This window comes from Pristis pectinata, chromosome 13 (genome assembly GCF_009764475.1).
Source record: "Pristis pectinata isolate sPriPec2 chromosome 13, sPriPec2.1.pri, whole genome shotgun sequence".
Taxonomy (NCBI): domain Eukaryota; kingdom Metazoa; phylum Chordata; class Chondrichthyes; order Rhinopristiformes; family Pristidae; genus Pristis; species Pristis pectinata.
In genome coordinates this window covers 48,997,217-49,009,695 of record NC_067417.1, presented here as the reverse complement: position 1 = coordinate 49,009,695, position 12,479 = coordinate 48,997,217, and the positions used below count along the sequence as shown (strand labels likewise).

General features: G+C 42.8%; 1 protein-coding gene across 4 annotated transcripts in view; it reads left to right on the top strand.

Annotated features, from left to right (window-relative positions):
- Nucleotides 1–12,012, top strand: part of cnot1 (CCR4-NOT transcription complex, subunit 1) — a 156,652-nt gene extending 144,640 nt beyond the window's left edge. For all 4 annotated transcript variants that reach the window (XM_052028159.1, XM_052028160.1, XM_052028161.1 and 1 more), the window contains 5 exons: nucleotides 1,448–1,597; nucleotides 5,423–5,603; nucleotides 9,161–9,293; nucleotides 9,668–9,802; nucleotides 10,977–12,012. In XM_052028159.1, the coding sequence (XP_051884119.1) occupies nucleotides 1,448–1,597; nucleotides 5,423–5,603; nucleotides 9,161–9,293; nucleotides 9,668–9,802; nucleotides 10,977–11,055 (678 nt within the window). In that variant the 3' untranslated portion in view covers nucleotides 11,056–12,012. The remainder of the gene's footprint in view (nucleotides 1–1,447; nucleotides 1,598–5,422; nucleotides 5,604–9,160; nucleotides 9,294–9,667; nucleotides 9,803–10,976) is intronic.
- The last annotated feature ends 467 nt before the right edge of the window (nucleotides 12,013–12,479 follow it).

The window sequence follows — 12,479 nt, the reverse complement described above, 5'->3', positions numbered from 1 at the left end:
GTAAGGCGTTTGACAAGGTTCCACATGGTAGGCTTCTTCAGAAGGTCAGAGGGCAAGGGATCCAGGGAGGCTTGGCCGTGTGGATTCAGAATTGGCTTGCCTGTAGAAAGCAGAGGGTTGTGGTGGAGGGAGTGCATTCGGATTGGAGGGCTGTGACTAGTGGTGTCCCACAAGGATCGGTTCTGGGACCTCTACTTCTTGTGATATTTATTAACGACTTAGATGAGGGGGTGGAAGGCTGGGTTAGCAAGTTTGCAGATGACACAGTGATGTTGCGGATAGTGTGGAGGGCTGTCGAAGCTTAGGGGGATATTGATAGGATGCAGAGCTGGGCTGAGAAGTGGCAGATGGAGTTCGATCCGGAGAAGTGTGAGGTGGTACACTTTGGAAGGACAAACTCCAAGGTGGAGTACAAGGTTAATGGCAGGATTCTGGGCAGTGTGGAGGAGCAGAGGATCTGGGGGTTCATATCCACAGATCACTGAAAGTTGCCTCACAGGTGGATAGGGTAGTTAAGGAAGCTTATGGGATGTTAGCTTTCATAAGTCATGGGATCGAGTTTAAGAGCTGCAAAGTGATGATGCAGCTCTACAAAACTCTGGTTGGACCACACTTGGAGTACTGTGTGCAATTCTGGTTGCCTCATTATAGGAAGGATGTGGAAGCGTTGGAAAGGGTGCAGAGGAGATTTACCAGGATGCTGCCTGGATTGGAGAGGAGAGTATGGATTATGAGGAGAGGCTAAGGGAGCTAGAGCTTTACTCATTGGAGAGAAGGAGGATGAGGGGAGACATGATAGAGGTGTACAAAATATTAAGAGGAATAGATAGTGTGGACAGCCAGCGCCTTTTTCCCAGAGCACCAATGCTCAATACAAGAGGGCATGGCTTTAAGTTAATGGGTGGGAAGTTCAAGGGAGATATCAGAGGGAGGTTTTACACCAGAGAGAGGTTGGTGCATGGAATGCGCTGGCTGGGGTGGTGGTGGAGGCTGATACGTTGGACAAGTTCAAGAGATTGTTAGATCAGCATATGGAGGAATTTAAAATAGGGGGATATATGGGAGGAAGAGGTTAGTTCGTCTAGGTGTGGTTTAAAGGTCGGCACAACATGGTGGGCTGAACGGCCTGTATTGTGCTGTATTGTTTTATGGTTTTCTATGGTTTGAGTTTGTTAGAATCATAAGCCTAGAAGGTGCTCATTCAGCCATTGATATCCTCTCCTGGTCTCTCACTGGGCAACCGCTTAATTTTGTTGTAGTGTCAGCATATCACCTGTATCTAAAAGATTGTGTTTCTGAAAATTTCTGAAATTTTGTTAGTGAGTGGAACTATGCCGATTTGCCTTGTATGAAGGTTTGCAGGATAAAGTAAGATGTCTGTTTCAGTGTTTAGGACTAAGGCCCATTGTGAATCACTAACTAAAGAGAGGTATGTTATGACTGTTAGGTGGATATGCTGAGTGAAATCAACATTGCTCCCCGAATACTGACCAACTTCACTGGAGTGATGCCGCCTCAGTTTAAGAAGGATTTGGACTCCTATTTGAAGACGCGTTCTCCAGTGACCTTCCTGTCAGAGTTGCGCAGTAACCTGCAGGTAAGCAGAACAAGAGCAATAACAACTCGTTTTAGAATTACTGAAATCAGCCTGTGGCATAGACTGCATTGAAGAGATTTTTGGACCAAACGTTATACCTACAGACATGATGTTTATAGATATAAAGATGTGATGCACACATAGTATTGAGCTTGTAATCTGTCAATCTTGGATGGTAAGAGTAGGTGTGTGCTACTGAGAGTAGATTTTCCTAAGCTGACCTCCATTCTCGTGGTATACCACAAAACAAATTACTGCAGACTTGTGAGCAGGGCTAGATTGAGAATCTGAATAATGTCCAAAATGCCATTCGCAAAAATGTGGAAGACCTAGACTTCCTGGAAGACCCTTCCCAATGTCACTGGCTGGACTCCATTGGATCTAGTGGTGGAAGGCCAGCTTCCTGCAGTTACCCAGTGACATCATTCATTCCTGATGTGAGGTAATAAACAAGTACTTCACATCAGGATTCACCAAGGAGAAGGGCATGGAGGATCGTGAGATCATAGGGTATGATAATCTAGGGCATGTTGAGATCAAGGTGGTGGTGGTATTGAGTCTATTGAAGACCATCAAGGTGGATAAGTCCCCAGGGCCTGGTGGAATCTATCCAGGTTATTGCCAGAGGCAAGAGAGGAAATTGCTGGGGCCTTGACAGATATATTTGTATAGCCACAGGTGAGGTCCCAGAGGGCTGGAGAGTAGCCAGTGTTGTTCATTTGTTTATGAAGGATTATCTCTATTGTCAGTAGAGATAATCCAGGAAATTATATGCTGGTGAGCCTCAAATCAATGGTTGGGAAGCTATTGGAGAGGATTCTTAGGGATAGAATTTTCTCATTTGGAAAAGCATGGGTTTATTAGTGACAGCATGGTTTTATTCAGGGGAGATCTTACAAACATGATTGACTTTTTTGAGGTGAAGATGATTGATGAGGGTAGGGCAATGGATGTTGTCTACATGGACTTCAGTAAGGCATTTGACAAGGTTTCTCATGGCAGGCTGATCCAGAAACTAAGATGCGTGGGATCAACGGTGACTTGGTAGATTGGATTCAAAATTGACGGCCATAGAAGACAGAGGGTAGTGGTGGAGGGGTGTTTCTCCAACTGGAGGTCTGTGACCAGTGGTGTTCCGCCGGGATCGGTGCTGGGACCACTGCTGGTGATTTGGGCAATAGCGTAGGTGGGCTGATTATTAAGTTTGCACATGACACAAATTGGAGTTACAGTTAGTGAAGAAGGTTGTCAAACGATACAGTAGGATGTGGATCAGTTACAGATATGGGTGGAGAAATGGCAGATGGAGTTTAATCCAGGCAAGTGTGAGGTGTTGAACTTTGGGAGGTCAAATGAAAGGGAAAAGTATACAGTAAATGGCAGGATCCTCAGTACATCAATGCTCCTGAGGGATCTTGGCATCCAAATCTATAGCTCCCTGAAAGTGGCAACACAAGTAGATATGGTAAAGAATGCATACGGCATGCTTGCCTTCATTAGTTGGGGCATTGAGTAAAAGAGTCAGGAAGTTGTGTTGCAGCTATATAAAACTTTGGTTAGGCCACATTTAGTGTATTGTGTGCAGTTCTGGTCACCCCATTACAGGAAGGATGTGCAGGCTTTGGAAAGGGTGCAGAAGTAGTTCACCAGGATGCTGCCTGGATGAGAGAGGATTGGCTATAAGGAGAGGTTGGACAAACTTGGATTGCTTTCTCTGGAGCATTGGAGGCTGAGGGGGAGACCTGATAGAAGTATATAAAATTGAGAAGTATTGATAGGGTGGACAGTCTTTTTCCCAGGGTAGAAATATCAAATACTAGAGCGCGTAGCTTTGTGAGAGGGGGAAAGTTTAAAAGAAATGTGCGGGCGAGTTTTTTTTGCACAGAGTCGTGGGTGCCTGGAATTTGCTGCTGGGGTAGTGGTGGAAGAAGGCTCAAAAGTGGCGTTTGAGACACTTAGGCACATGAACAGGTGGGGAATGGAGGGACGTGGATCACATGCAGGCAGATAGTTTGTGTTTAATTTGGCATCATTGTCAGCACTGACATCGTGGGCTAAAGGGCCTGTTTCTGTGCTATATTCTATTTCAATGGTGAGGAGCAGCTGCAAAGTGGGGAGGGGGCAAGATTTAACTGAGTGACAATTATAAATTGACATGAATGTTTTTACATGTCAAGAGACATTCCCAGACACTCCATGCTCTCTGACAGTTTTGTCACCTGGTAAACCATGTTTTTACCAGCTTTCGTAGTATTTTTGGGGAAGCAAGGTGTTGCTCGTCAAGAGCTGGCTTTGGAGAATTTCCTTTAAGTGAATGTGGAGACAGAAGTGGCTGACTCGCTGGTCACTGAAGCGAGGAGGTGGGGAAGAGGACAGGATTTGACCACAAGCTGTATTTTGTGCACCACCGAATTAGAGCAACAATTCCAGATATCAGAGCCGCTACTCAGGACATCGAAACAAGGAGCTGATAGTGATCCTGTACCAACAAACGTCAGAAACTTGCATATATCTGGCCTTTGGTCTAAGTGGATTTGTATTGTCCAGTTGCTATACAGTGAGTCCAATATAATAAAGTATGAGTAAGAGTAGCTGTATTCCTGTGAATTTGGTCCAGTGCAGGAATGGTATGGCTGTATAGAATTAGGCGAATTAGATTTAAGGAAGGTTCAGGATTTAGTTCCCGCAACTGCAGGCTGTTTAGTGCATTCTGGGTATTTTATTGAACTTTTAATGCTCTGGAAAAGTGATACATTTTAGAAATTCTTAAAAAAAAGCACAATACTAGCCATGTTCCTTTTGATATAATTTGCATATTTATACAGTGGCAGTTCATTGACTATCTATAGTCAGCCCACCTTGTAAATCCTATGCTTAAGATGGTTATTTGCTTACGTTGCCCAATAAATGAATACCACGCTCTGTGTGTTACGGGAAAAGTTGCTGGTAAGTGCTTCAGGGCAACAGGAAATGTATTAACACATTGCAAATCAAATACACACACTGTTGTATGGTTTTTAAATAATATTCAACAAAAATAACTGCATAATCTCAGCAGCTGACATGTCCTATTTGAGTTGTTTAAATGGGTGTGCTGCTCCTTGTGACTAGAGGTTCCTGTTTTGGAACATGCGGTCAGATCACACGTCTAGTAGCCAGGAGGTTCATTTGAGGGAGATGTTGTTGAATAACAAGGGCATTCTCAAGTCACACACACAAATTACTGGAGGAATTCAGCAGGTCAGGCAGCATCTATGGAGAGAAATAACCAGTCGACGTTTTGGGCCGAGACCCTTCATCAGGACAACAGGACACAACCCTTATTGGTCCTGATGAAGGGTCTCAGCCCAAAACGTCGACTGTTTATTTCTCTCCATAGGTGCTGCCTGACCTGCTGAGTTCCTCCAGCATTTTGTGTGTATTGCTCCAGATTCCAGCATCTGCAGAATCTCTTGTCTCCATTCTCATGTCACTACAGGCTATCATTTAGAATGGGTTAAAAGTACGTTTTAAATATGCAGTTGCAATAGTATTTATCTCAGATTTGTTAAACTGTTTAAATTTGAATGAACTACACAAAGCTTGAATAGAAATGCGAGAATAAATTTGTTGAACCTATTGGTAAAATGTCCTGCTAGTTATACAGTCAGTTAGTGGATCTCTGCTAAGACATCAGTCAAGGAGGTACAGTTGGTCTCAGTGTCCTTTTGTCACAGAGGGGGAATGTTAATGGCAATCTCCTGCTTCTGATTACTATCCAGTTGCCACAAAATATATACTATAATTAGTTTGTCCAAGTGAGTTAAACTAATCTTTGTACCTCAGGTATCAAACGAACCTGGTAACCGGTACAACATTCAGCTAATCAACGCCCTGGTGCTGTATGTGGGAACGCAGGCGATTGCTCACATCCATAACAAGGGCAGCACGCCATCCATGAGCACTATCACACACTCAGCCCATATGGACATCTTCCAGAACCTGGCTGTGGACCTTGATACTGAAGGTAAGGCACTGGTCAAGATTGACATTTAGCATCTCTATTTTTTCCTCATGGTTTTGCATTTTAATGAACAGATGTTGGAGCAGATACCCATTGGATGGTTCATTTGAATAGTGCGAATGTGAATCTGAGGCATGCAGACCAGCAGTGAGTTAACCAATCTGCCGTCAAGCAGCAGTGAATGCTGTAGATGAATTTAGTGGTTTGGCTAAGGGTGTCTAACAAATTGGCCTGTTTACCTGCTTTCTGAAACAGTCCTCCTTTCTATTCCATTCCTCCTGCTTTCGTAATATAACCTTCAAAAATTTGATAGACTTTTTTGATAACAGAATTAATGGAAGTAACACACTCATTGTGTCCTTGGTCCTCACTATCTGCTGATTTGGGATCTGCATTCCTGTGAGGTTAGCTCCAGTGCCCATCTCGAATTTTTCAGACAAATGAGTTGCCAATCTTTGTATAAAATATGGCCATCGGTTTCTAGACAACTTTGTTGTTGGACTAGAGAGGGATTTTTTTTTTTGCACAACTACACTTTGAGATTTCAAGCCAGTCACTGCTTGTGTCAATTAATTCAATGGAAGTAGTTTGTTAGCAAATATAATTTCCTTTTGGGTATATAAATGTTAAAATGTGTTAATGTATTATGCTTTTAGAACATTAAAGGGCAAATTTATGTTTACTTGGTGTATTGGGTACAAAGGACTGGGCCTTGGTTATATCCAGATTTTTTGTTATCTGCAGAAACTCTGTGCCCCATCCCTCTCACACACATGGTCTTCCAGAATGCTTTTGATAAAGTGTCACAAAAGGCTTATCAGCAAGTTGAAGAACATGCCATTAACAGCATGGATGCAAAGTTGGTTTAGTAGAAGACAAGGGCATAGTGAATGGTTGTTGTTTGGTGTAGAAAAAAGTGAATAATAGGTTTTCCCAAGAGTTGGTGCTTTTTTTCTAATCTACGTTAATGACCTAGATAGGTCCTTAATGGCCTATTGTGAACTGTGAGGAGGACGGTGATAGATTGTAGCAGGATATTGACAGGCCAGAGAAATGGACAGACATATGGCAGATGAAGTTTAATGTGGAGAGTGTGAGGACAAGAGACGATGTAGAACGTTTGCCTCAACTGGAGCATTGTGTTCTAGGCACCATAATATGAACTGTTAGAGGGGCCCAGAAAAGATTGATGTGAATAGTTCCTGGGACAAGGATTGATTTGAGAAGTTGGGATATGCTTTTGGGAAAGAGAAGACTAAAGGGAGATTTGACAGAAGTATAGAAAATAATGTCTGGACAGAATGGATAGTGGGAGGCTGTTCCCTTTGGTTTTTTAAGGGGGAGGGGGTTGAGGACTAGAGGCCACAGGTATGAAATGAGGGGGGAAAAGTTAGGAGTATTATAAGGAAGAACGTTTGCATATCTGGTGGAGGCAGGTTCCATTATAATATTCAAGATAAATACATGGAGAAAAACTGCAAACTTACAGGCTTAGTGTGGGTTTGGGGTTGGAACTAATGAGTTGCTGTGGTAGGAAGCCGATGCAGACGTAGTCCAAGTGTCCTCCCAACTATTTAGTTCAATCCTGTGGCCCCAAAGCTGTCAACAGGGAGGATTGAAAATATGTAGTGAAAGCTTTTGCTGTATTATGCTCCTTGTGTCTAACATAAACTTCCCTTTGCCTTATCTGTGTACTGATATTCAGTGGACCATGTAACTAGCAGTCCCGCCTTCTTGTGGGAACGTGTTTACTTTGAACCCTGTCTTGAATGCCCCTCATTGATCTGAAAGTGATTTCCCTTCAAGTGCCTGTTACCAGTCCTCCATAATTATACTACATCCAACTGAATTACGGTCACTTCCACAAAATTATTCTCCTATTGATTCTTTCCCCTACTCTGCTTCATTCACTGAATTTCAACCCCTCTTGTTGACCTCGCTACATACTGACAAAGGAATTTCCTTACCCTCTGTACCTTTTTCACTGTTATTATATCTAAATATTCTGGTTACTGAGCTCATAGTTTTGCATCTTTCAGAAGTGTACTTAAAAATTTGCTGCTCCCTTGCTCTGGTTTAGTAATCTGGTAATCTTTAGTTCAACCCATTTGGCCTGATTAGACTATACTACTAACTTGCCTTCACTTCTCACAATTGTGCTCCTTAAAACAATGTTCCTCCCCCCACAGCTAGTTACCCCCTTCTCCATCTCATCTGAAAACCTACAACCACAAATATTAAGCTTTCAGTCCTGTCCCCCAAGCCTCGTTAGTAATAGATACAATGTTGTATTGCCACATATCTCAGTTCTTTTAACTCATTCGGTTTCAAACACTATTACTCCCTGCATTTAGGTATATCCTGCTGAGCACAGTTAATCCTTTGTTTTTCCTCTTTTCTGCCTATTTCCAGTTCTGTTTTTCACCTTTTTGAATCATTGCTCAACTTCGTTTCCTTGCCACACCAAATCACCCTTCTCAACAGTACCAGCAAATTTGCCCGTGAAGACGTTAGCCTCCTCTCTGTGTGGTTGTAGAGATCCCACCCTCCCCAGAACTGGTCACAGTACCTCAGGAATCTAAAGCCGTGCCTCCTGCATCGTCTCTCCAGCCCTGCATTCACCTGCACTATCTTCCTGTTTCTATACTCACTGGTCCATGGCACAGGGATGATTACCATTTGAAGTCCAGCTTAATCTTGTTACTAACTCAAAATCTGCCTACAGGACTTCATCCCTATTCCTTCCTGTGCTGTTAGTCTCAATATGTACCACAACCTCTGGCTGTTTGCCCCTTGACTCCACAAAGTTCTATAGTTGCTCCAGTGATATTCCTGACCATGGGTATCAGGGGATCATGTCTGTGACAATAGAAACACCAGTCTGACCCCAACTTCTGTCCCATGTACAGCCAAGCCACCCAATGGTGCTGTGGTATTGGCTCTGGCTGCATTCCCCACGGTGTCCTCCTCCCCCATCAGTCCTCAGAACTGAATATTCATTAGAGAGAGTGAGATACCTCCAGTGTCTCCTGAACTACCTTGGCCGTGCTTTTTTGTTGATCTTTCAGTCACTCATTCCTTCTATACCCTCAAATGTGCTATCTGTATAACACTCTCAGGGGTAGTCTGCAGAGATGTTAACTGGAGGTCAGGTTCCTCCAGCTCTTGACACCACCTACACCTGTGGTTGTCCAGCACACAGCAAGTGTCCTGGAGTCTCCACATGGTGCAGGATGTACATTCCACAGGTATAGGGTACCTGCCATGTCCCAATTTATTAGATTGGCTCATTAAGTTCCTTTCCAGTGTTCGTGGAACACAACCAGTGGCTAATATTCTTGGTCTTAAATGGTTAAAAAAGCAACAGTTGGTGTTTATCCCAAATATCTGCTTTCTCTATGCATGGACCTTGGTGGAGGTTTGTGTGGCTCAGCAGGGATTTTGCATGTGTGGTTTTGAGCAGATCAGTCTTGATGTTTTTGTATTCAGAAATATTTATAGCTGAGGTTTTAATCTTTCCATGAATGACCTCCTGGAATAATCACTGTTCCATTTTTCAGGTCGATACTTGTTCCTGAATGCCATCGCCAATCAGCTGCGTTACCCTAACAGCCACACCCACTATTTCAGCTGCACTATGCTGTATCTGTTCGCTGAAGCCAATACAGAAGCAATCCAGGAACAGATCACCAGGTGAGCAACTGAGGACATCTCTCACTAACCTGCACATCAGTCCTGGGCTGAAACTGCTCCATGCCACAAGTGCTTTATGCTTCCATTTTGTTGCCTTGATTTGTTTAAAAAAAAATCCTTTTGATGTATCTCAAACTCTCCTGAGTTGAGTCCCCAGTAGTACAAAAGGTTAGTATCATAATTAGAGGAGTGGGGAATTGAACTAGATTGTAATCATACATGCAGAAAACTAGTGCAACTCATAGCACGGTGGTGACCTTCGTTTGAGGCAAGTTCATGAATAAGATTTTTGCCTTCTATACATTTCCTTTCCCTGATTTGACCACTAATTAGGTATTGAGCTTTAATTTTAACTCTGCTTTTTCTTCTGCCAGGGTGCTGTTGGAAAGGCTGATTGTAAACAGACCTCATCCGTGGGGGCTGCTCATCACTTTTATTGAGCTAATTAAAAATCCAGCCTTCAAGTTCTGGAACCATGAGTTTGTCCACTGTGCTCCTGAGATTGAGAAGTAAGTGTTTTTATTTTTATCTTTTATTTTCCTTGAGTCCTCCTTGGATATCAGACCTTCGTTATTGAGTTTGTCTTTTGCTTCTGTAGGTTGCAACTTATACCTCTCTCCAAATATCTGACCCGAGCCCCAGGTACGCTATTGCACCAAATTAGGACTTAGTCGAGTATTCTTGTTTCAACTGCCAGGCCACAGCCTTCAGAAATACAGCTAAGGCGTGCTGTACAATTGGAATGGCTGGATTGTTTCAAACACTTTGTCCATTTTATGGATTTATATTCTTGCAGTTTTTCCAGCTGTTTCGTTTCCTGTTTATGACCTTTCTGTAAGTTTATTTTTCTTCACCTCCTCAACCACTGAAACCCCACGCACTACACCAGTTAAAAGGGTGAATGTTTGCAAGTTAATTCAATTGATTAATAATTTTTTTTCTTTCCAATTTTCCTTGCAACCATTTCTTAACTGTGCTTGTGATCAACTTGTAGTCCTTGATGTGAGCCGTCATGAGTGGTGTCAGTCACAGAGGTTGTCATAACTGCATTTGCCATGTTTACAGACATCGAATCACTAACAGCCAAGAAAAGGACCCCTGGCCTTTTTCATTCATAGCTTATTCAAACCTAGGATCAATTATACCTCGCAAATGGCATTGCACTTGATACCATCTGACTTATTTGGCTTATTACCACATTGTGATCCATCAGTGAGTGTTGAGGACAGATTGTAGAAAATGTATGATGGTTGGGGAGTTGATGCGGAGAGGAAGAGCTCCTTGACAGTTGATCCCAAGTCCCAGTGGTAACATTCTCACCATTCCAGGAGCTTGAGCACATAATCCATGAGGACGCTTGGGTGTTGCACTGAAGGTGCTGATTATCAGGTGAGACACTGAACCAAGGACTTGCCCGGCCTCAGTGGATGTGGATGGTCCAATTGAACATTTGAAAAAGAGCAAGGGGATTCTCCAGAGGGGGCTGGGTGGTATTGAAGCCCCAACCAGCATCATTACAGCAGTTTGTTTCATTGTGGGATCTTACTTTGCACACTTGTTGTCATGTTTCCCACCTTATTATAAAAGTGATTGACTATGAAGCACAGTGGGGTGCCCTGAGGTTACATTGTTTTCCGGTTAGTTTTCACTGCAGACTAATGCTGGCTGATGACCGTTTTGCAGGTTGTTCCAGTCTGTAGCTCAGTGCTGTATGGGACAGAAGCAGGCACAGCAAGTAATGGAAGGCACTGGCGCGAGTTAAAACGGAGAAGCAATACCTCCTTGGAGAAACAACGTGGAGAGAGTGATGGGCAGCCTGTGTTTTTCTTGAAAACTGTCATTGGTTGTGTAACTTGCTGGTTCTTCCAATCAAATGCAGTCAGCTGCATGAGTCAGACATAGGAACAGTGGTCGGTGAAGAACTGATTTCATGTTGGACATGTTTTATTTTTCATTTGTCACTTGGCCAAAAAAAACAAATGCTGTGAATATCATTTGAAATGATATAAAAAATGTAAATAAAAGGGAGTGCAACCTTAAACTGGACTATCTCCATCTGTGCAAATTGTATTAAACTGACTTTTATCCAGTTATTACCGGTGTTGGCAGCTGATGACACATTGATGAAGCATGTCTGGGATAGATTCCCCACCGTTCCAAATTACAGCCAAGCCACAGATCCTCCAGAGATGTAACAGGAGCTGCTCTTTATTTGATGCATTTTCCCCATTTTGTTGGGGTGGGGGGAGGGAGAGGAGGAAAGCAGTATTGACTTTTATTTGCCCGTTTTCTTGTATATTTAAAGTCCTCCAGCAGATTAGAATGGAGGTTCAGTATGATTTGCAAAAAGGTTTTTATTTTTTAAGGTTTTTGTCTTCGAGATGAGCCGCTCCTTCTGTCCTTTAACTAAAAGGGGGTGTCGAGGCTGACTGTGGCGTTCACGATGTTAATGCAAAGGAAAATAAAAGGTTCTCCCTGAATTCTGTAAATTGTGGGATAAAAAGAGCCAGTTTTGCGGCATGAAGTCGATTAAGTTTGTAAAAAGAAACCAAGGACCAATACAGGCCATTTTGTAAGGATTTTGAATGTTGTTTTGTAAATGTATTGGTCCATGTGTTGTATTTTGTAGTCTTTGTAGTTTCCTTGGCTCTAGTTCTGCCACTTAACACTCTTGTATGTAAGCATATTGTAGTTAATGCATTAAAACCCATGTCATGCAGCAACCTCCTCTTTGTTTATTGCCTCCAGACACTGAAGGCCAGATTACGTTCATCACATCACTTCGGGCTGGTTCTGAACCCGACTGAATATCAGTCATTTTTTAAAATGTATTTGTCACTTATCGCCAACCCAGAGCTTTGTCTGTTTATATTGTAACATGTATTTTGTGGATGCAATCTTTAATCTTTGTTGTGGAGGCCAAAATTGGAAGATAAATTCACACCTAAATTTTGGTGAACTGCATGCTCAGAACCAGCCTGGGTTAAGTATTCAACACTATCTGCATTTTTGTTCCTTCCAAACTGCAACGTGAATCGCATCCGTAGCTGCAAGATCCTATTCTTGCCTGCGTGTCATGCTGAGGAATGAAATGTATTCCATTTCAAGCACCCTGTGCTCAGCATGTTGAACTTGACTGCAAGTGAAGCTCACTCAACTCTATCTCAGACTTCAGAAGAGTGGTCA